The sequence below is a fragment of the Vanacampus margaritifer genome, chromosome 17 (genome assembly GCF_051991255.1).
Source record: "Vanacampus margaritifer isolate UIUO_Vmar chromosome 17, RoL_Vmar_1.0, whole genome shotgun sequence".
NCBI classification, from domain to species: domain Eukaryota; kingdom Metazoa; phylum Chordata; class Actinopteri; order Syngnathiformes; family Syngnathidae; genus Vanacampus; species Vanacampus margaritifer.
Window position 1 is genome coordinate 7,289,023 of NC_135448.1, and position 19,124 is coordinate 7,308,146.

Below are 19,124 nucleotides of genomic sequence, written 5' to 3' on the forward strand. Positions count from 1 at the left end.
AACCACTCATTTTACATACAATCTTATGTAGGTTACCTATTCGTTATAGTAGAACAGTTTTGATTAAAAGTTGATATGGCACTAAATGCGTATTTTAAAGCTTTGAAACGCGTGGAGTACTGCAACCGTGTCAGTTTGAAACAGGAAGTGACGTATTTGTGACGTTTCAATCTAGAGCGGAACAAATAAACACTTCATGCTCGTTCGGATGCAACACTCCGGTGTTTACCACCGTGTAATCGAACTACAACTACTAAAGGGAATTTTACTATTTATTATAGCCTATGTCTGTTGAAAAGCAACTATGCGGAAGTTCCGTCGTATTTATCAGGGCTGAGGTGGCAGGGAATGGAGCGAATATTAACTTTTATATTTAAATTATTATCACCTCTCCGTTTTAATAGAGCATTGATTTATCTCGAGTATTTATTGTTATGATGAAGGGCTTTACGACGGACTCAATCATCCGAAGAAGGGAGAGGAGCAGCTGGGCAGCCAGCCTCCTGTGGCCGCTGCTCGGTGCGTGTCTGTGGGCTGCAGCGGTCGCCTACAAGCCGGTGATCATCGTGCACGGCTTGTTCGACAGCTCGGGGGATTTTAAGAATCTGCAGCGCTTCATTAACGTGGTAGGTTCTTAAAATGGGCAGAACGATGATGTTTGCATTATCTTGTCTGCAGCAATGTAATTTCACTTTTGCTTTTACTTTGGGAAACAGTTATCAACATTTTTTGCGTATTTTCAGACAAGTTAAGGTTCAATACACTAACTGAATCATGATTAATTTATGTTTGTACATTTTCTGCACTGTCAATTTTAAATAATGTCCTTTTTTAATAAAGGGGTTGGAATTTAAAAAAAATCAACAAATTAATCAATTATAAAAAATAATCGAAATCTAACACTTTGTCCTTCCTTTCCTCCTTTTTTTTCCCAGTCTCATCCTGGAACAAATGTGACCGTGATTGACTTGTTTGACCGAGGTTCCAGTCTGCAGCCCATGTGGAAGCAGGTGGAGGGTTTCAAGGCAGCCATTTATCCTATCATGCAGAATTCCGCAGAAGGAGTCCATTTTATCTGCTACTCTCAAGGTGCACTGTGTACAGTATGTGCACGTGTGCGAGTCACACGAAGCAGTGGCATGTTCTGTAGTTAGTGTTATTATCGCAAAACTGACCTTTGAATGACACAGTGTTGACATTACACAATGACCGCTGGTAAGAAAAGTAAGCATTTTCGGTTTAACCACATGCTGGAATTTCTCATGAAGCATTCTTCATTTCAGTCCATATTGACATTTCCTAAATGTGAAGCTTATCAGGTTTTTCTCATGATTTTTTGTTCTCATTGCTGTGTAATGATAATGCAGGAAAGTAAAAGCAGCATGTGTCTTTTTTTCTGTTAAATACCTGTATTTATTTATTTTAAGTCACTCACCATGTTATTTTTCCCTACTTTTCTGTGTTCCTACACAGAGTTAAAAGTTTGTGAGACTAATATTGTTGATGTTGTTTCAGGTGGACTCATTTGCAGGGGAATATTGTCCACTTTGCCAAATCACAATGTGCACTCGTTCATCTCGCTGTCTTCGCCTCAGGCAGGACAATATGGCGGTGAGTTCCTTAAAAGCTCAACACGCACTATTAGTGACTATTTGCGGTTTGCATTACGATTATACGACCTTCTGCTTTTTGTTTTCCCAGACACCGACTACTTGAAGTACCTGTTTCCTCAATTTGTCAAGTCCAACTTGTACCATCTCTGTTACACAGCCATGGGCCAGAGAGTATCTATCTGCAACTATTGGAATGGTGCGACTCAGAACAATAACTTGTTTGTGTACATTACTTGTCCTTTTGAAACTTTTAAGTAGGGTTGAACAATTCAAGTCAACAGACTTAATTTCGTCAGCTGTTAGGATTTATTATTTTATATCAAATAGATTCTGTATATACGTATATAACTTATATTCTATTATTAATATAGTGTTTGGATGTATCAATCAATCAATCAATTTAATTTCATTCATTTTAACTCATTGACTGCCATTGACGGGTATAGACGTCAAAAATTCATTTTAACTATTTCTATTAGTTTAAAAAAAATCTCCACTTTTGTTAACAAGAGTATGAAAACCTAGAAAAAAATATATTGTATATTTACAACACATAACATTTGTGATTAATTGTGAGTTAACTATTGAAATCAAGCGATTAATTAAAATAAGTAAAATAAATAATCGCCTGACGCGATTTAAAAAAAGAAAAGAAAAAATATAAAAAATTAGGGGCATCAGGCGGTTAAAATTTTAATCGTAATTAATCGCATGACAGTAGTAGTAGTAGTAGTAGTAGTTAACTCACGATTAATCACAAATGTTTTATCTGTTCTAAATGTACAATAAAAAATTCTAGATTTTCATACGCTAGTTAACAAAAGTGGGAAAACATTTAAACTAGTAGAAATAGTTCAAATTAATTTTTGACGTCTATAGCTGTCAATGGCTGTGAATGAGTTAAAAAGAAAAACGTCAATAAAAAGCAATATTTAAATTCAAAGTAAAGCAAAATAATTAAAGGGGACAGAAAGAAGTAAAACTTGTTTTGTCTGCCCCTGATCAGACGTAAACATAATCACCTATTAAATCGCAATAACGGAGAAAAATTGCAGAGATTATTTTTCAAAATGCTTCAGCCCTACTTTAAAGTGAACTTTCAAAACATTGTTTGAATGTGGCAGATAAACAAGTGCCTCTTTCCTCCTCCTCCTTCAGATCCTCACCACTGGGACATGTACACCAACAACAGTGATTACCTGGCACTGCTCAACAGCGACAGACCCAATCCAAATTCAACAGGTCAGCCAATTCCTCTCGCTTGAACTAAAGTTCAGTATGTGGATATAAGATTGTCTGCAAGTGATTTGATCAGTATGCGGCAACGACAAAACAAATGTCAGAAATTGTCAGAAATGACAACATGGTGTCCTTTTGAAAAGAAAAAAATGAACAAATTATTTCTCAGTTAGTGTGAGTGCAAAATCTAGCCATTGTAGTATGCCAGCATTTCCAAAATGTTGAGGCTCTTTAACATTTTTTTTTATTGGCGTGTTGATTGAGTCAAAGGTTAAATTGATTGTTAAGCGGAAACACATTTCTATGCAGTGACCCTGGGAACTAAAAACAAAACAAACAAAAATCTATTCCAGGAGTTTTCGCCACATTTTAGCATAGTAAAAGACATGGAGTGTCACAACATAGATAAAGATATAAAGGTCATAAGTGCAGAGAAATGTTAGTTACAAAATTGTAATGGGGACTGTTGAATGCGGACTACTCCCAACTCGATAGCGAGGGGTGTAGGAGAAAAAAGGCAGGTTTTGTGTGTGATTGTTATTGTTTTTATATATTAAAAAAACATATTATTTTTTTAAAGAAAAAAGTAGTTCGGCTTTTACGTACCGCACTTCCTGAGCGTCCAAATAAAGTGCTGAGCTATAATACTTATAATTATATTAATATATTAAAACACATAATTTTAGCTCACTGGTAGCACTCTACGCTCCCAAACCAGAGTCGTTGTAGGGGCACGGGTTCGATCCACCCTCCTGGATGTTGGCCGCTTTAAAAGTAGATCTTGGCGTAAAAAACGTTGGTCTTAGAACATTATTATTTATTTGTCAAGTATGACTTTAAAAGAGAGTTATGTTTTTTTCTACCCGTGCAGAGGAGGCATACGTTGAAATAGTTATATTACATGGCATCTTTGAGTACATTTTGAGTAAGTATCTCAAGGCCGGGCCGAGTGTTATCTTTCTTGGAAATCAAAATATGGTCACCTGAGTTTGGCATAAGAAGATAGATACAGTCTCATTTCAACAGTGGATCAAAGACACGATCACATCATGCATGACATCATACATCTGCTACAAGCTAAGTTTGAAAGTAAACAAGCAGCTGTAGCGTCCGTTGATGAGTAACAGTGTTGCATATAGTTTAAATCCAGGAAGAAACTTTGAAATTTTGGGATTGAGTTAAAAAGTTGAGAAACCTTGTCAACTGTTTAAATGGAAAAAAAAAACTACGTCGTACTCTTTTCTATCTCTCAGAATGGAAGAAAAACTTCTTGAGAATCGACAAGCTGGTGCTTGTAGGAGGACCAGACGATGGAGTCATCACTCCCTGGCAGTCCAGGTGAGTTCTTCTTTTGAAGTTAGTAGTGTATTGTTTTACTACTCGACTTCCACATTTCTTGTTCTCAGTTTACATACATTAGTGTAGGTTTGTTCCCTTTACATGTGGATGAACAGATGACACTCATGTGATGCTCACACACACATTCTGTCTGTGTTCCGCTTGTTTGTTTTAGTCAGTTTGGATTCTTTGACGACAATGAGACTGTTGTTGAGATGCAGCGACAAGGCGTGAGTAAAAATCCGACCTATCTGTTTTTTGGTGTTTAAAAAAAAAAAAATATATATATATATATATATATATATATATATATATATATATATATATATATATATATATATATATATGATTTGAGGAGCCATTATTACTTGTATTGCGTTCTATGCAGCCCTACTAGTCTAAACATGGTATTCTGGTTAATATTGCAATTGTGGAATATGAGTTTAGGAGCAAAATCCACCTGTTTTTATCTGTCAGGAAGCGACCATTTTGCTAGATGCCTTCAACTGAAAATGACGGCCAATCACAGCTCGACTGTTTTCTGAAGCTGAACCGTGATTGGTTGTTACCTGAGCAACTGTGATGTCATTTTCAGTCGACAGCAAGTGGCAAAATGGCCGCCCCCGTGAAATAAATAATCAACTTGTGGATTTTGCTGATATTCCGCATACACAATATTAACTCATTCAAACTCTTCTGAAGAAAAAAAAAAAAAAAAAAAACTCATTCAAACTCAAAAACGTGTAAATATTTTTTTTAATACTTTGTCCTTCACTCCCAAAAATATTTATACGTTTTTTGTTTTGTTTGTTTTTTTATGTTAGAGCATACAGAAGGCTTTGATACAGCTTCTGACCTTAAAAGGTAACTTAAAGCAATGGTAGTATTACAAAAAATGGCCAGTAGGTGGCAGCAGAGTATAAGAGATCGACCAGGGCCATGTTGCAAAAAAAGATTTTTGAATAATGACGAAGCTTAGTATATTTTAATGCTAATTGCTGCATAACGGAAACATATACAAATATACTTTTTTTTCCTGATAAAAGAAGAGACTCTAATCTTTTTTTGGTAGGTTCCAAGTTATTGTAGCAATAGAACAAAATATGCAGTGAGACTTGCAAAATCAGTCAAAATCCAGTTAAACAGCCGGGAGCGAAGGGGGTTGCTTCAGTGAAAATGGCTGGGAGGGAATGTGTTAATCGGAATACCGTGTTTAGACTAGACAACATATTATTGTAAAGATTTATTTATTTTTTGCTTAGTCCTGAGTGATTAATATAGCGAGAAGGAACCAGAAAAGGGCTGACCCAGAACCCTATTTTCTTAATCCAGGTCTACTTAAAGGACATATTTGGTCTGAAGACGCTGGCGGCTCGTGGCGATCTCATCTTGTGTTCTGTTCCTTACGTCCAACATGTCTGGTGGCACTCGAATGAGACAGTATTTCACACTTGCATGGAGAAGTGGCTGGTTTAGAATCAAAAACGCTTTGTCATCAACGTCAACATTTGCATGATATAAACTTCATACAGTACAGGGGTCCTCGGTTTACAACATACTCCTATGGTGGCGACGTAATCCAAATTTGTATGCAGTCGGAATGCGCCATTTTCTATTACTAAACTGCTAATGCAGTAGTAAAGTAAAAACTGTTGTAAATATTTATATGGTCTAATTATAAATAAATGAAAAACTAATATAATATAAAACAAATGACAGTAAATACAGCGGTAACTGAGCCTTGCCGTTTGGTGCTGCGTGCCGCCGCCGCAATGTAAACTGATTCATTGTGTGCCGTTTTAAACCTCCTAATTGCATATATTCGTATAAACTGAGGCCCCCTGTATATGAACCACTACAGTTTGGTATCTAATGGGAATCTTAACAATGTTGATATTATTTGGAAGTAATAACAGTTATTTTTTATTTATTTTTCTGTTCATTGCATCTGTAAAATTGCAAATGCTTCCATAAATGTAGAGGTTTACCAGCATTTAAGCTATTCACTAGGACCAGAATTTATTTTGCAGCAACTCCTGGAGGAATTTGAGTTCACTCATTTCCATGTGTGTGTAAGTTTTTTTGGTTACACACCTGTACATCAAAGCAACACAGCAGTGCCTCAGCAACGTTCTGTCATCTTGTGTCATTGCCTTACTCCTATTTAATGCAGTATTTAATTATTTTGAGAAATGCATAGTTATCCATGTTTCCTTGTCATTAATGGTAGCTATTTTATGAGTAGGACCAGTTTTAGTAGATGCCGCCTTAAATTCCCCGCTCATGCCTCAGTGTTACATGTTCCATACCGTAAGTGCTAAGATATACTGCCTGTTGTGATCAATTAATCAAATTATTTGATAATCAAATTAGCCAGAGTGCAGTATTATGCAGTAATGCATACTAGTCCCGTTAGTGTCACTTTTTGCCTGTGCTTACAGGGGTTAGTCATTTGAGCAACCTTTGATTGTGTGCCCATCTAGCAAGGGATTTGATTCTCATAATAAATCCTTCTGTAGTATTTCAGATAAGGATAATATAATTTATCATAGGAGCATGTATCAGTGGATCTGAAATTACTTCTATTAAACTTCCTGAAAGGAATTCTCAACTTTATGATGAATTAAAACATGGGATGGAAAGCTTTTATTAAAAAGGGAAAATGAGAAGATCTGTTTGAAGCTTTTAATTTTTTGTCATTTTGGAATATTCTACATTTGTTGTACTGTATGCTTGTACAAACTCATTTACCTAACTTTATGGTGTGATTTGAAGGGATGTCATCACATGTTTATAAGGTATAAAGTGAACTTTTTAAAACAGATACAGCCATTTTGACACTGTCCTGAAATTTATAGTGTGTAACGTGTTTGAGAAGCTGTTACTGTAAATGTATTTCCTCAATAAAATGTTTTAAACATGTGCTTTGAGTGGTATTATTTAGAAAATAATGTATAGGTATTGGATACATATATAGTAAGTGTTGAATATTGTATGTATTAACGACAGTTTTTTTGTATTACTGTATAGTCACCATTTTAAAATAATGGCCCAAGTCATATTTTGACAAGATTATTTATTTTTTATTTTTTTGCCTTCGCAATCTCAGGATGCTGCCCATCAAATCAGCTACAATGTAGCCATAACAGATTGTTTAATTTTACCCCTAAAATGAAATTATTAATGCATTTAATCAGTATTTGGTAACGTTTTTTGTGCTTTCTGGAAAAAATAGGGTGATGCCCAGGCCAGCGGGAAAAAAAAAATGGTCAAGTGGATTCATAGTGCAAAATGGACAACAACAAGAGTTCGCCATCCATGAAAAATTATAATGGCGATAGTGCAGAGGAAGAAAGTAGCGGGCAAACAGCGTTTAAAGGAAACAACGATGAAGGAGCCGGGCCAAGTAACGAAAGTCCGTGTAGCTCACAGTGCAGCACACCTGAGCTAAACTCTTCTGAAAGCGATTCCGAATTCAGTGACCCTGAATTGGATTCGATAGATGAGTATTTGCGCGCTGAATGTGAATCACCCAGCGTCATGTTTGTCCTCTGAATCGTCTGAGAACAGCAGAGCTTCTTCCCCAGACGACCCAGAAAGATACCAAGAAGGTACAGTATATTCAACTTAAAGACTTTTTACATCCGGGCATTTCTGATATTTCCGCGATGCAATGCTTCCTTTATACGGGGTAAGTAAACAGCATAGCGTATTGCTTTTGCCTGTGTCTAGCATACAAAACAGGCCGATTTTTTTATAATAGACTAACGACATTTCATCACATTTTGACATCAAAATAGCCCTCACAAATCAAATTACAGTACATCAATGTAAGGTCCAAAGCATTTCAATAAATAGAGAACTCTTTCACAGAGTTGACCGCCATTTTGACTTGTGACGTAAGCTCAGAATTGTCCTAAATGCGCCAAAGGTGACAATAATTATGAAGAGGGGTGTATGTATTGCTTTGTTAGATAAAGTTTATATTTGTCTAGTTTACAGGTGATGACAATCCTGGCTGGCATCAAGCTGACTGGAAACCAAATGAGATTCTCTTCACGGCAACCCCTGGACTCCGCATTGCTGCTGCCGAGTTGGATTCTGACCTACCGATTAACTTCCTTGGAGATGTTCTTAACAAGCGAGCTGCTCCAGCATTTTGTTGATCAGACCAACATGTTTGCTCTAAATTGTTTTAAAGAGGAAAATGCTTGGAAGCCATTATCAGTCCAAGAACTTAAATTATTCTTTGGACTCACTTTCCTCACTGGTTTTATTTTAAAAAAAGCAATAGTTGAAATGTATTGGGATTTGCTTGACGGTATTGAAACACAGTTGTTTTGTTTTTTTCGAATGCTGAGGGAGGACAGAGGGGAACCTCGGGTCATCACGATGGCAACAAAGACTAAATTGGCAGCACAGGGGCAACTTGTTCGTCATAATGAGAGGGTGATGGCGGTTGCGTGGCAGGGCAAACAGTTGACGAGGATGGTGACAACCTGCCACCAAGATAGGATGCAGCAGTGAAGTGCGGCAGAGAGGACACAGGAAGAAGGTTGCTGTGCTCATGCTCGTGCGTCGTGGCGTACAAATCATCCATGAAGGGGGTGGAGAAGCTAAATCAAATTGTGGAGTACTACCCCGCCATCAAAAAGTCGCTAAGCTCGGCAAAGAAATTTGTTGCGGCCTATCTGTTTGAGTTGTGCATATTTAATGCATATTTCCTCTACAGAGCCAAACATCCAGGGAAGTGTGACACCCTTCTAAAGTTCATAAGAAGTATAACACGTTCCTGGACTACAACTGGAGGAAGTTCCGGATGTTCTCGGGGCTAGTAGCATAATTTTCGGAGTTTTTTCTCAGTCATGAATACGTTCAGCAAATCCAAATTAAACCTTTGACCATAAGTTGCATGTTAGATATTTTTCATTTTTTTGTATAATGTTCTGTATGTTTTCAGAAAATCATTTGCCTAACCTTATAAGGGATGTCATCTGTCATGTTCATTGTCTGCTCCTCCAAGGTGTTTTGTTGTATTTTTGAAAAATATAAACAGATGCTACTACACATTTTGACAGTGTTAACATTTTTTAGGGTGTGTAATCTGTTTAAGAATGAGTGTTCAATCAATGTATTGCCCCAATAAAAGGTTTAAAACGTGATTTGAGCAATGCTTTTTTTGTGTGAAAATAATGTATAAGTATATATACAGTTGTGAATATAATGAAAAATACAATAAAACGTAACACAAATGTAGTAAATAACATTTAACAAACATATTTAGCTGTACAAATCTACCTCTATGTGTATATTTATAGAAACTGCTTCTTTAAAGTAATCCAAAGTACGCCATTTTAATCATACTTTGCCAACCCATGAAAACTACATTTCCCTGCATGCATCGCGTACCGGAAAGACGTGTCCATCCGAGCGGATATGTGAGAGCTGCGCCGCATGAAGGCCCTTTTCCGTCTCTGAGAAGTGTGCTTCAGACCGTCAGACACCAGTGAGTCCAATGTACATTTTTACTTGCATTTTCTAGCACATAAAACAAGTGTTGAGGTATTAATCGAAAGAACATTAACTCTCGGTCTTCCCAAAAGTTGCGACGAGCATAGTAATTATGTGGAATGTCTTGTTTTCCCTGAAAGCTTTTCGTCCTGCACAACAATGCTAAGCGCTAGCATGTTGCTAAGTTTTAGCCCATGTGGAAGCTAGCTAGCGGCCGGCTAACTACGTTTAACGGTGCATTCGCTATTGATTTTACGGTCCTGTTTTTATTGTAGCATAGTAGGCAAGTCTTACTTTGAAATTTGTAGAAAATCGATCGTATGTTAAGATTGTTTTAAAATGTGTTAATTGCAAACGTGTTTGAAGACTCGCGTCAACGAAGGCCCTGCTTAGGATAGTCAACCAACCATTACTGTTAACTTGGAAGCTAAAGTAGTTGACAGGCATAGAATTCATATTAAAAAAATAGTTTTATCTCTTCTCCAAGCTTTTAAACCCTTATAAACACACATTTTTGTCTCCCAAAGTTCTCCAAATATCTTATTCACATGAAAAAAAAAACTCATGCTGGCAAGCTTTTTAAAACAAATCCATTTACTTTGCATAGTGACTGAGTGGGAGACCGCACCAGCTGTGGCTGAGACTCCTGAGATCAAACTGTTTGGGAAGTGGAGCACCGACGATGTCCAGATCAATGACATCTCCCTGCAGGTGAACACAGCTCCTCGTAGGAATGTTTTGGTGATCAAAGCGAGGCTAGAGTCACGCCTCGGCATTGCTCCGTTGTCTTGGTGTGCTAGAGCACTCGCAGAGGAATAGTCTCTGCATATTCATTGGCTGTTGTCTCCAGTGGCTCAGCCGATCACCAGCTTAGACACATGACCAGTTTAATAGGCACCTCAAATACATTTTTTTTTTACTATGTTGTGTTTAATTGCTCTTTTGGGTTTGCAGGACTACATTGCCGTGAAGGAGAAGTATGCCAAGTACCTGCCCCACTCTGGCGGCCGTTATGCCGCCAAGCGTTTCCGCAAGGCCCAGTGCCCCATTGTCGAGCGTCTGACCAACTCCATGATGATGCACGGCCGCAACAATGGCAAGAAGCTGATGACTGTGCGCATTGTCAAGCACGCCTTCGAGATCATCCACCTGCTTACTGGAGAGGTGTGACATTAACTTGGATCACAGCTGAAAGTACAAGCTTAGTAAAGCGAGGCTAGAGTCACGCCTTGATATTGCTCCGTTGTCTCGGTGTGCTAGAGCGCTCGTAGAGAAAATGTCCCTGCATATTCATTGGCTGGCGTCTCATGTGACTCAGCCAATCACCAGCTTGGACACATGACCTGTTGAATTCTCTTTAAAATGTGGATCAAGTTAAACATTGTTGAAGATTATAATTGTAAAAAAAGGAAGAACCAAATAAATAAACAAACTTTTATTGTTCTTGTAGAACCCCCTGCAAGTGTTGGTGAACGCCATCATCAACAGTGGACCCCGTGAGGACTCCACCCGTATTGGCCGCGCCGGTACCGTCAGGAGGCAGGCTGTGGATGTGTCGCCCCTCCGTAGAGTCAACCAGGTAACACAACAACCCAAGCTTTGCGCTAAACTTCATATTGTGACATTGAAGCTCATGATAAATTGCCAACGTCATTTCATTTATTTATTTAAAGCGAGGCTAGAGTCACGCCTTGACAGTGTTTGTTGTCCTGGTGTGCTAGAGCGCTCGCAGAATAAAATGTCTGTGCTTATTCATTGGCTGTAGTCTGAGGTGGCCCAGCCAATCACCAACTCAGACACATCACTTTGCCGGCGTTTGTGTAGCCACGTTTGTCCACCTGGATGCCTCCGTAACAATTTCTGTTGTTATGTTGCAGGCTATTTGGCTGCTGTGCACAGGCGCAAGAGAAGCTGCTTTCAGGAACATCAAGACCATTGCAGAGTGCCTGGCTGATGAGCTCATCAATGCTGCAAAGGTCTGTTCGTGGAGTGGAATTGCTTTTCCTTGATTGCTGTACCCAGAATGTGCTGTTTGGTTTGTTGAACTCGTAATTTCTTTCCACCCCCCACAGGGTTCATCTAACTCTTACGCCATCAAGAAGAAAGACGAGTTGGAAAGAGTTGCCAAGTCCAACCGTTAAATAAATGTTCTAACAAATCAATAAATTTGGATACATCACTTTACTGTTCGGTGGTTTATCAGACTTCACTCTTAATTTAGCATGTACGGAAATGACAAAAGTTGACGGTTTTATTTCAATGTGCAATTCACATTGATTGAGCTTAAGGGCAACAAAGCGATATGCACAAACAAATGATCCACCACAATTGCGCTTAAGTTAATGTTTCTTGCACATTCTTAAAATAAATTAGTAATTGAGTTCGGTATTCATAATTGTGTTTTCTTAGGGTGTGCCTAATCTTAGCAAATTAGGGTCGTTTTCTAATAAGTGACCATGCATTGTGGTTCTAACTGGCCGATTGGCGTGGATCACGTCACATTTTAAAGGGTGACTACCTGATTTCAATCGGAATGACTTAGGTCTCCGTGTAAACCTGGCTACTACTAATGTTGATTTCACTTGTGGGGTCTCACACCTTAAACAGTGCTATGCATGTACCCTACTTAATGGGGAAATTTGTAGTGACATTAATAGCCAAGATAATTGTGGCTTTTTGTAGAAATGGGCAGGTGAAGCTTCATTAGTGTTTTAGTGCTTCGATGAAAGCAACACGAGACATCTAGTGGAAGAAAGAAGTAAAAGCAACCTGTCACTGAAGTGAAACATTCACTCATCCTTCTTTCAGCAATAAAAGTCCAAATAAATATGAAACAGCATGTGTTATTTACAGGCGTTAAAAAGTTTTTCCATATATTGGATGTGTCCATCTTTATAAACGGGCGTACTTGCAAAGTTACAAAATGACACACGACAGGAATGTATTTTCACTTGCACTTTTCACTGGTCACCATTAGTAACATAAAAACACACACATTGTTCAAGCTGAGTAGTTATTACACAACATAGCGCCAAAACAAACGGTCAAACTAATGACCACCTCCGGAGTTTGGCCGTCAATACATGCTGTGATGTATGCGCATAAATTACGTGATACGTGCGAAATGATAGAAGCTCTCAACTCACCATTTCGAAGCAGTGTGATTCAGAAAGTCTAAACAAAGCTCCGAGGTATCGGTTTCATTTGACCATCACTAGCTTTTTGTATTCACACTTTAATAGGTGGACCTTTACAATCACATTTAATACAAAAGTTGTAGCAAATTCTAACAAAAGCAAGATTCTAATATTCTGATCCCCCCACCCCCATTGAGTATCTAAATCACACAACCAACGCATTAAAACACAGATAGTGTGATGCCTACAATACTGCAAAGCACAAAATGCTGTTTATTTCATCCAAAAGTTCGCATTTCAAAAAAACAAAAAAAAAGGGCACCAGTGAAGTGTTAACTGGATTGACCAGATGCCAGAAAGTGACATTTAAAAGCTGTGGCATTCTAGCTCAACTGATGCTAGTGGACTTTTGCAGGTGTAAACCAAGCACTCTCGTTCGCCATTTCTTCTAACAATGGCTATAAACATTCTGTGAAGAGACCCACCCTACCCCGCCGTGATAGCACAGAGCGATCCGAACACGTACAGGTTTTGCATAAGACAATCAGAAATATGTGTGCTTCTTATTGATAAGCAGGCAGAGCGAGGACAGAGAAGCTCCCAATTTGGAGGCCTCGCTGCAGGCCGTAGGCAAGAAGATGTAGTCCTGCAGCTTCTGGAAGGCCTGCACACAAATACGAAGAAGAATTTTATATTGGAAGTACCGGGGTCGGTGGGGAATCGAAGAATTTTATATTGGAAGTAGGGGGGTGGGTGGGGAATCAAAGAATTCTAGACTTTTTAGTGTGTCAGGGGGCTTACAGGAATACTGTCAGGACATTCATCCGCTGGCCTGTGGAGCAGGAAGTCCCTCTTGGATGGGCCCTTTATGTAGATGCAGTTAGCTGCAGATTGCTCGGGCACAGTCAGAACCTCATAGTGGTGGTCGGTCAGCTGTTCCATCATCTGGACACAACACGCTACTTACTTTTTTGGAAAACATCAAAAGCAGTTCTGAACAGCTTTTAAATTGTTGAATTTTAAACTGTTACTTTTGCCCAATCACGAAACACTGAATGATACAAAACACACCCACCCGCAGAGTCTTCTTGGCCCCGTCACTGTTACTGATGACGATGGTGTTGGCGCCTCCCATCGAGCAGATGTTTTTCAGCCGAATCCCACCGCAGACTGGCACGGTGGACACGGAAAAGTCCTGAACACATCGGAGCGGAAAACGTTTTTGTTGATGCGGCCTCGTTACGCTCTCTTACATAACAGCAGAGGCAGGCTTACCATTGGGCAAACACGGGCGCTGGCCTGGGGCCCCCAAACATGCCATAAAAACGGATTAATAAAATGAAAAAGTCTTTAGTCCGAAAGGTTGAGGTGAAAATGAGACTTTTGTCAGCACATTGTTTAGATATGTACGACCCAATGACCCCTTACATACTACATAAACGGCATGGTATGAAAACACAGGCGTTACTAAAACAATCATCACCACCTGTGCTTCATCTGTTCAAATGACTCAAACGAATGATTCCAAAATATGTCACCATGGAACAGCTGCTTTTTGGCCCGTATTTAATCCCATTGCATTGCTCAGTAGGATTGCAAACAATTCATTCAGCTGTACAAATAGCAGAAACGACTGATGTAGTGCAGCTATTGATGGTGTACCTCAAGATTTGGCACAGTTAATTTTGATTGGATTTTTTTAATGGTAGGGGGCCGGGGCTGTGTACAGTATAAAATATGATGGACGTCAGCCATCAATATACAGTATATATTTTTAATTTAAAAACAATATTTTGTATGACAGTGATCAACAACTTTCAATTCTCTAACAAAAAAAACCTACTGTAATCTTACATAAACACTTGTAAAGGTCTAAAGGAATACATTTAATATAGTAGAAAAGTTTTTATTTTCCGGAGTTCTATTCAAAAAATCAAACTTGCACTGATTGTTTAATTTTATTGAATTTCTATATTAAAACCATGCAATATTAATTATATTATAGGTTATTTGTTTTATTTATTTAATTACTTAATTTGATTTAATTTATTTATTTAGGATTCATTCATATAAGAGAATGCAACTTTTGAATAGCTGTCCACTGTAGTGGCTACTTTTTTTGTATGTAATTTTCTAAATTTCTTGTGATGGTGAATATGGTGATTTGTAAGTTGTGAGCTATGATAATCAAAATAACAAAATCACCCGTATATAGTAAATTTCACATTTTATAATGAACTATTGAAATGCATTACATTTTAATGTGCATTTTAAAAAAAATCCTAGTGGGTGCTTGTTAGCACCAAGGACAACATGAGTAGCCGACGGGTCTGTTCTAAAAATGGCTAATCAGTGATGGGACACTGACTTACTAAGAATTCAAACAAAAGGTTAACTTAATATGATGCACATTTATTCTGTGCTAAATATTCTTTGTTTAAAAATAAAAATTGAGTTCAATGGGGAAAAAACGTTTTTCTCTACACAAACATAAAAAAAAAGTCTTTATTTACACACACAAAAAATAATTTAGAGCTCTAATTTTAATACGGCCAATGATACAGAATGTAACAGTACACACGACACCACCTGCTCACTCTGGCAGCAGGATAAAAAAACAAACAATTGACTGATAAATCATCTTCACCACTCATCCACCGCTTCTTTGCTCTTACCCGAAACGTGTCCGCCAGCACCTCGGCTCCTTTGTGGTTGGTGTGGGACGAGATGCCCACGAAGAACTCCCTCCCCGTGAAGAGGATGTCGCTGCCTTCCAGCGTGGCGCCTCCTGAGTCCTCAAGGGCCCCGTCCATCTCCACCACGGTCAGGTTGAGCTCCGACATCACCCTGCGCACTGCCTCCACCTGCGCACGAGACGAGTGGCGGGAAATACTAATTGTTTACTTTGCTGCCATCTGGTGGCTTGTTAAGGCCAAGGAACTATGTTGAAGTGAGTTGAGGTTTCATTTCAACTTTCTTTCTTTCTACTGCCAAAATTCCATTTGTCAAGGATCCAAATCGTCATTTTCAGTTCTTGTACACTTATGTCAAGCTGCGTTCACATGATGGCACAGCTGCAAGATTATGAATGCTTTCCTTGTTGGGTTTTAAGGAAAAAAGATGATTTATTTCCCTTGCAGGTTCATTAGTTCTATGTCGTTTTCTTGCCCCACAGTAAGTTCATCCTTGGATGCTCTGAGTTCTTGCTCACATGCGGACATCTCGCACTTTGATTTAATGTCATACGGTACAAAAAAAGCGATAAAAAGTCACCTGACTACACTGAAGCATTATCATGAGATATGATTCAATTGAGAAAAGTCACTAAGTTTTGGGGGGGGGGGGGGGAATCTAGCTCCGCCCACAGTCATCATTGTGACAAATAACCTATTTGCATTTAAACCACAGTATGACAAGTGAATCATAATTCTTCATTAATTTATTTCATCCTTGGTGTGTAATTATGTGTATTCACTGCCGTTGACGGCTATAGACGTCAAAGAGCCATTTTAACTGGGCTGGCAGTGAATAGGCTAACAATTAAAAAAGATAAGTTTTTACATTAGGTCCTATGCAGCCCCGCTAGTCTAAAAAATGGTATTCTGACTAATATTGCATTTGTGGAATATAAATTAAGCAGCAAAATCCAATTGCTTTTATCTATCTCAGGGGGCGGCCATTTTGCCACTTGCTGTTGACTGAAAATGACATCACAGTTGCTCAGGGCAGATGCTGCATTCGAGGAAGGTTATAAGTTGGTTTCATCCCAGTTGGTTTTTCCCAGTTCCGACCTGAAAGCGTTCGAGGCGAAAGTAAACGATCAAAATGAATAGTGCTTTTGTTTTGGTCCTTTAAAAACACATTTTGACCCCCAGCAAACTTGCCTTCTCAGAATTTTGCCAAGGGGGCGCTTCCGTACACACTTCCTGGTTTTAAGTCGGAAAAGTCCGACTTCCACACTTGTCTCGAACGCAGCATCAGTTAACAACCAATCACAGCTCAGCTTGCAAACATCACATGACCAATCCCAAAGAAAATTACATCACAGTTGCTCAGGGCTGAGTTGGATAGAAGGATTTTGTAAAGACTTTTTGGGTTCACTTCCCCTTTAAAGATATGAAAATGACCTGTCAACAGGAAATGAAATATAAAACATTTCTATGTGTTCACCTCGCTACGCCTCTGCTGTCTGAAGGGCCTGGTGATGAGCGCCGTGCCACCTTGGATCACCGCCACGTCCTCAACCTTCCAGCTCATCGGCAGCTCCGGGTCGGGAGGGATCTCGATCAGCTGCAGGCCCACCTTCTGCCTCAGCGCCCCGGTCAGACAGCCGAACTGACGCTGGGCCTTGGCCAGATCCACTGAGACTTCCTTGTTCTCGCCGTTGTCTCCCACAACCTTCCCAAAGGTCTCTGGGATGCCTCGCACCACCGCGTGGGTGAACTGGCCGTACGGGCACATGTTTGCCATCTTTGTGGAGCAGAGTAGGTGTGTCAAGAGGAGGAACAACTTCTTCACTGTCGAGTTGGAGTGAATTTGGCTCAAGTGGAGACACTCTCTACCTCCTATTGTGCATTCTTACAAGAAAAGAAGCACCACCTATGGAAAGAGATGTTAACTTAAATCAGGGCAAAGGGTTACAAAACCAAAACATAATGATCATCATAGTCCAATAGTATTATTTAGTATACATTTTTCAAAAGCTTTTCCAAAACTAAATTTCAATGCTAATGGAATATCTGCTTCAAGGGATTCCACAAGTTTAAGTAAAACAAGTAAAACATTTAAAGACCACTTTTACCCATCAACATAACAAAAAGTGGGTTCATTAAAAATGTTTTCGCCCATCAGTTGTGGTTTTAGTTAAGCACCGGTGCAAACAATCTTCAATCTACAAGTAGTGCGACGCCCAACTCTGATCCTTTCACATTAATTAACCTTTAAATTATCCCATGGGAAACTGCAGAAAACAAACAAAGACATGAAAGTAAATGTCCTCCTTACCACTTCAAAGCGTGGAAGTAAGACGCTTTGGCCACGTTCGACACTGTCTGATGTATTTCCCAAACAGGGCCGCTTCCCGTTATCCTGCTTTTCACTCCTGTCCTCCCGCCCACCGCTGTGTTGAAACGTGCTACTTCCCAGTATGCGCTTCAAAATAAAACAACGTTTTCGATTCTCAGACGCTACATTTTGGATTTAGAGAAATACTCGACACCTCAGTTGCGCCGCCCTCTAACGAAATTAACTTTATGGCGTGTGGGCGACGAATCTGAACGCCATGTCTGTCGAGCTAATAATGACATTTATTCATTAGAGGTGTCATTTCCGGTTTGTTGGTGTGCATAATTTTAACTACTTGCGTTATTGACTCCAAATAAATTAACGGCCTATATAAACACAAAGTAGTGGGGAATATTTTTAATTATTAGGTTATTTATTTATGCAAAACGATGTAAAACTAAACCCAAGTTCAAACAAATTCGTTACACGCCGTTCGTACGTGGAACCGTTACGTCGGACCACCGTAAAGCGAGGACCAATGCAGTAACAGAAAGGAGAATATTTAAGAGTGACTTTACAAGTTTATGGGGTTTATTTTACAATGTGACATTTCTTCCTTATTTTAATGTTGCATTATAACAAAATGCAAAATGTGATTGCAAACTCTGAATAATGGTGTATAAATATCTAATGTAAAGCCTTACAACACCAACAACGAAAAAATAACATTGTTTTTGTTTAAATATTTTTTGGAGAATACAATTCTTAAATGCTTTTTTTATTTTTAAGTTTTTTTGTTATCTGATATTCCTCAACTGTATTTAGTCACAGTCCTCATATATTAGCGCCTGTTTATTCAGAACGGTTATCTGTTTTTGTCCTTGACAGGACAAAAAAAATAATCTTTTAAGCTTTTCCCAAATGGGTCAAATGGTGCTTGACTATTAAATAAGCATGTTGCACTATTACTGGCTGTGGGGGGAAAGCATTGCTACATGCCACTTTTAATAACAAAACAAATGAATTAGTTTACATTTTACATTTCTGGACAGTCGTGACTGAGCGAATTGCACTACTTTTTATGACTTGTGCAGCAGCACAACATTCCTTTCTGACTGTGTGAGTTACTGCAATTAAGTCCAGGGACAGCACAAAGACATAAATCAGTGGTGGCGTGGTACAAAAAAATAATAATTCTGGGCACATAAAGAGGTGGAATAGCATAAGGGAAATGAGTAAGCGAGGGGGGTTGGATAAAAGATGGCAAGTAGAGGGCGCAGAC

At 38.9% G+C, this 19,124-nt stretch overlaps 3 protein-coding genes and 3 non-coding genes across 6 annotated transcripts; 5 read left to right on the top strand and 1 right to left on the bottom strand.

Moving 5' to 3' along the window:
- Window positions 1-161: 161 nt before the first annotated feature.
- On the top strand, window positions 162-7,112 carry ppt2b (palmitoyl-protein thioesterase 2b). The gene is made up of 8 exons (XM_077549566.1): window positions 162-626; window positions 936-1,089; window positions 1,516-1,611; window positions 1,702-1,809; window positions 2,772-2,855; window positions 4,106-4,190; window positions 4,366-4,420; window positions 5,523-7,112. Exons 1-8 carry the CDS (start codon window positions 435-437, stop codon window positions 5,664-5,666), a joined length of 918 nt encoding a protein of 305 aa, XP_077405692.1. The 5' UTR covers window positions 162-434; the 3' UTR covers window positions 5,667-7,112.
- A 2,460-nt stretch (window positions 7,113-9,572) lies between these two features.
- On the top strand, window positions 9,573-11,880 carry rps5 (ribosomal protein S5). The gene is made up of 6 exons (XM_077548972.1): window positions 9,573-9,696; window positions 10,309-10,412; window positions 10,656-10,865; window positions 11,152-11,280; window positions 11,579-11,677; window positions 11,774-11,880. Coding segments are annotated over exons 1-6 (612 nt in total). The 5' UTR covers window positions 9,573-9,695; the 3' UTR covers window positions 11,843-11,880.
- LOC144037865 (small nucleolar RNA SNORA3/SNORA45 family) lies at window positions 10,451-10,583 on the top strand. Its single transcript, XR_013289099.1, has one exon. It is a non-coding gene; the product is annotated as a small nucleolar RNA SNORA3/SNORA45 family (small nucleolar RNA).
- Window positions 10,911-11,043, top strand: LOC144037864 (small nucleolar RNA SNORA3/SNORA45 family). Its single transcript, XR_013289098.1, has one exon. It is a non-coding gene; the product is annotated as a small nucleolar RNA SNORA3/SNORA45 family (small nucleolar RNA).
- On the top strand, window positions 11,373-11,505 carry LOC144037874 (small nucleolar RNA SNORA3/SNORA45 family). Its single transcript, XR_013289108.1, has one exon. It is a non-coding gene; the product is annotated as a small nucleolar RNA SNORA3/SNORA45 family (small nucleolar RNA).
- Window positions 11,881-13,074: 1,194 nt separating the features above from the next.
- On the bottom strand, window positions 13,075-18,069 carry ddah2 (DDAH family member 2, ADMA-independent). The gene is made up of 6 exons (XM_077548971.1): window positions 17,843-18,069; window positions 17,009-17,437; window positions 15,514-15,702; window positions 13,914-14,033; window positions 13,640-13,783; window positions 13,075-13,502 (listed from the first exon to the last, which is right to left on the bottom strand). The coding sequence occupies exons 2-6, from the start codon at window positions 17,306-17,308 to the stop codon at window positions 13,383-13,385; spliced, it is 873 nt and encodes a 290-aa protein (XP_077405097.1). The 5' UTR covers window positions 17,309-17,437; window positions 17,843-18,069; the 3' UTR covers window positions 13,075-13,382.
- Window positions 18,070-19,124: the final 1,055 nt, after the last annotated feature.

Coding starts and splice junctions, on each gene's coding strand:
- ddah2 (XM_077548971.1), bottom strand. CDS start 17,308: ATGGCAAACATGTGCCCGTACGGCCAGTTCACCCACGCGGTGGTGCGA. Junction 14,034..15,513: donor TGCTGGCGGACACGTTTCGG/GTAAGAGCAAAG, acceptor CGATGTGTTCAG/GACTTTTCCGTGTCCACCGT. Junction 13,503..13,639: donor AATGTCCTGACAGTATTCCT/GTAAGCCCCCTG, acceptor ATTTGTGTGCAG/GCCTTCCAGAAGCTGCAGGA.
- rps5 (XM_077548972.1), top strand. Junction 10,866..11,151: donor TCCACCTGCTTACTGGAGAG/GTGTGACATTAA, acceptor TTGTTCTTGTAG/AACCCCCTGCAAGTGTTGGT. Junction 11,281..11,578: donor CCCTCCGTAGAGTCAACCAG/GTAACACAACAA, acceptor GTTATGTTGCAG/GCTATTTGGCTGCTGTGCAC.
- ppt2b (XM_077549566.1), top strand. CDS start 435: ATGATGAAGGGCTTTACGACGGACTCAATCATCCGAAGAAGGGAGAGG. Junction 1,090..1,515: donor TTTTATCTGCTACTCTCAAG/GTGCACTGTGTA, acceptor ATGTTGTTTCAG/GTGGACTCATTTGCAGGGGA. Junction 1,810..2,771: donor TATCTGCAACTATTGGAATG/GTGCGACTCAGA, acceptor CTCCTCCTTCAG/ATCCTCACCACTGGGACATG.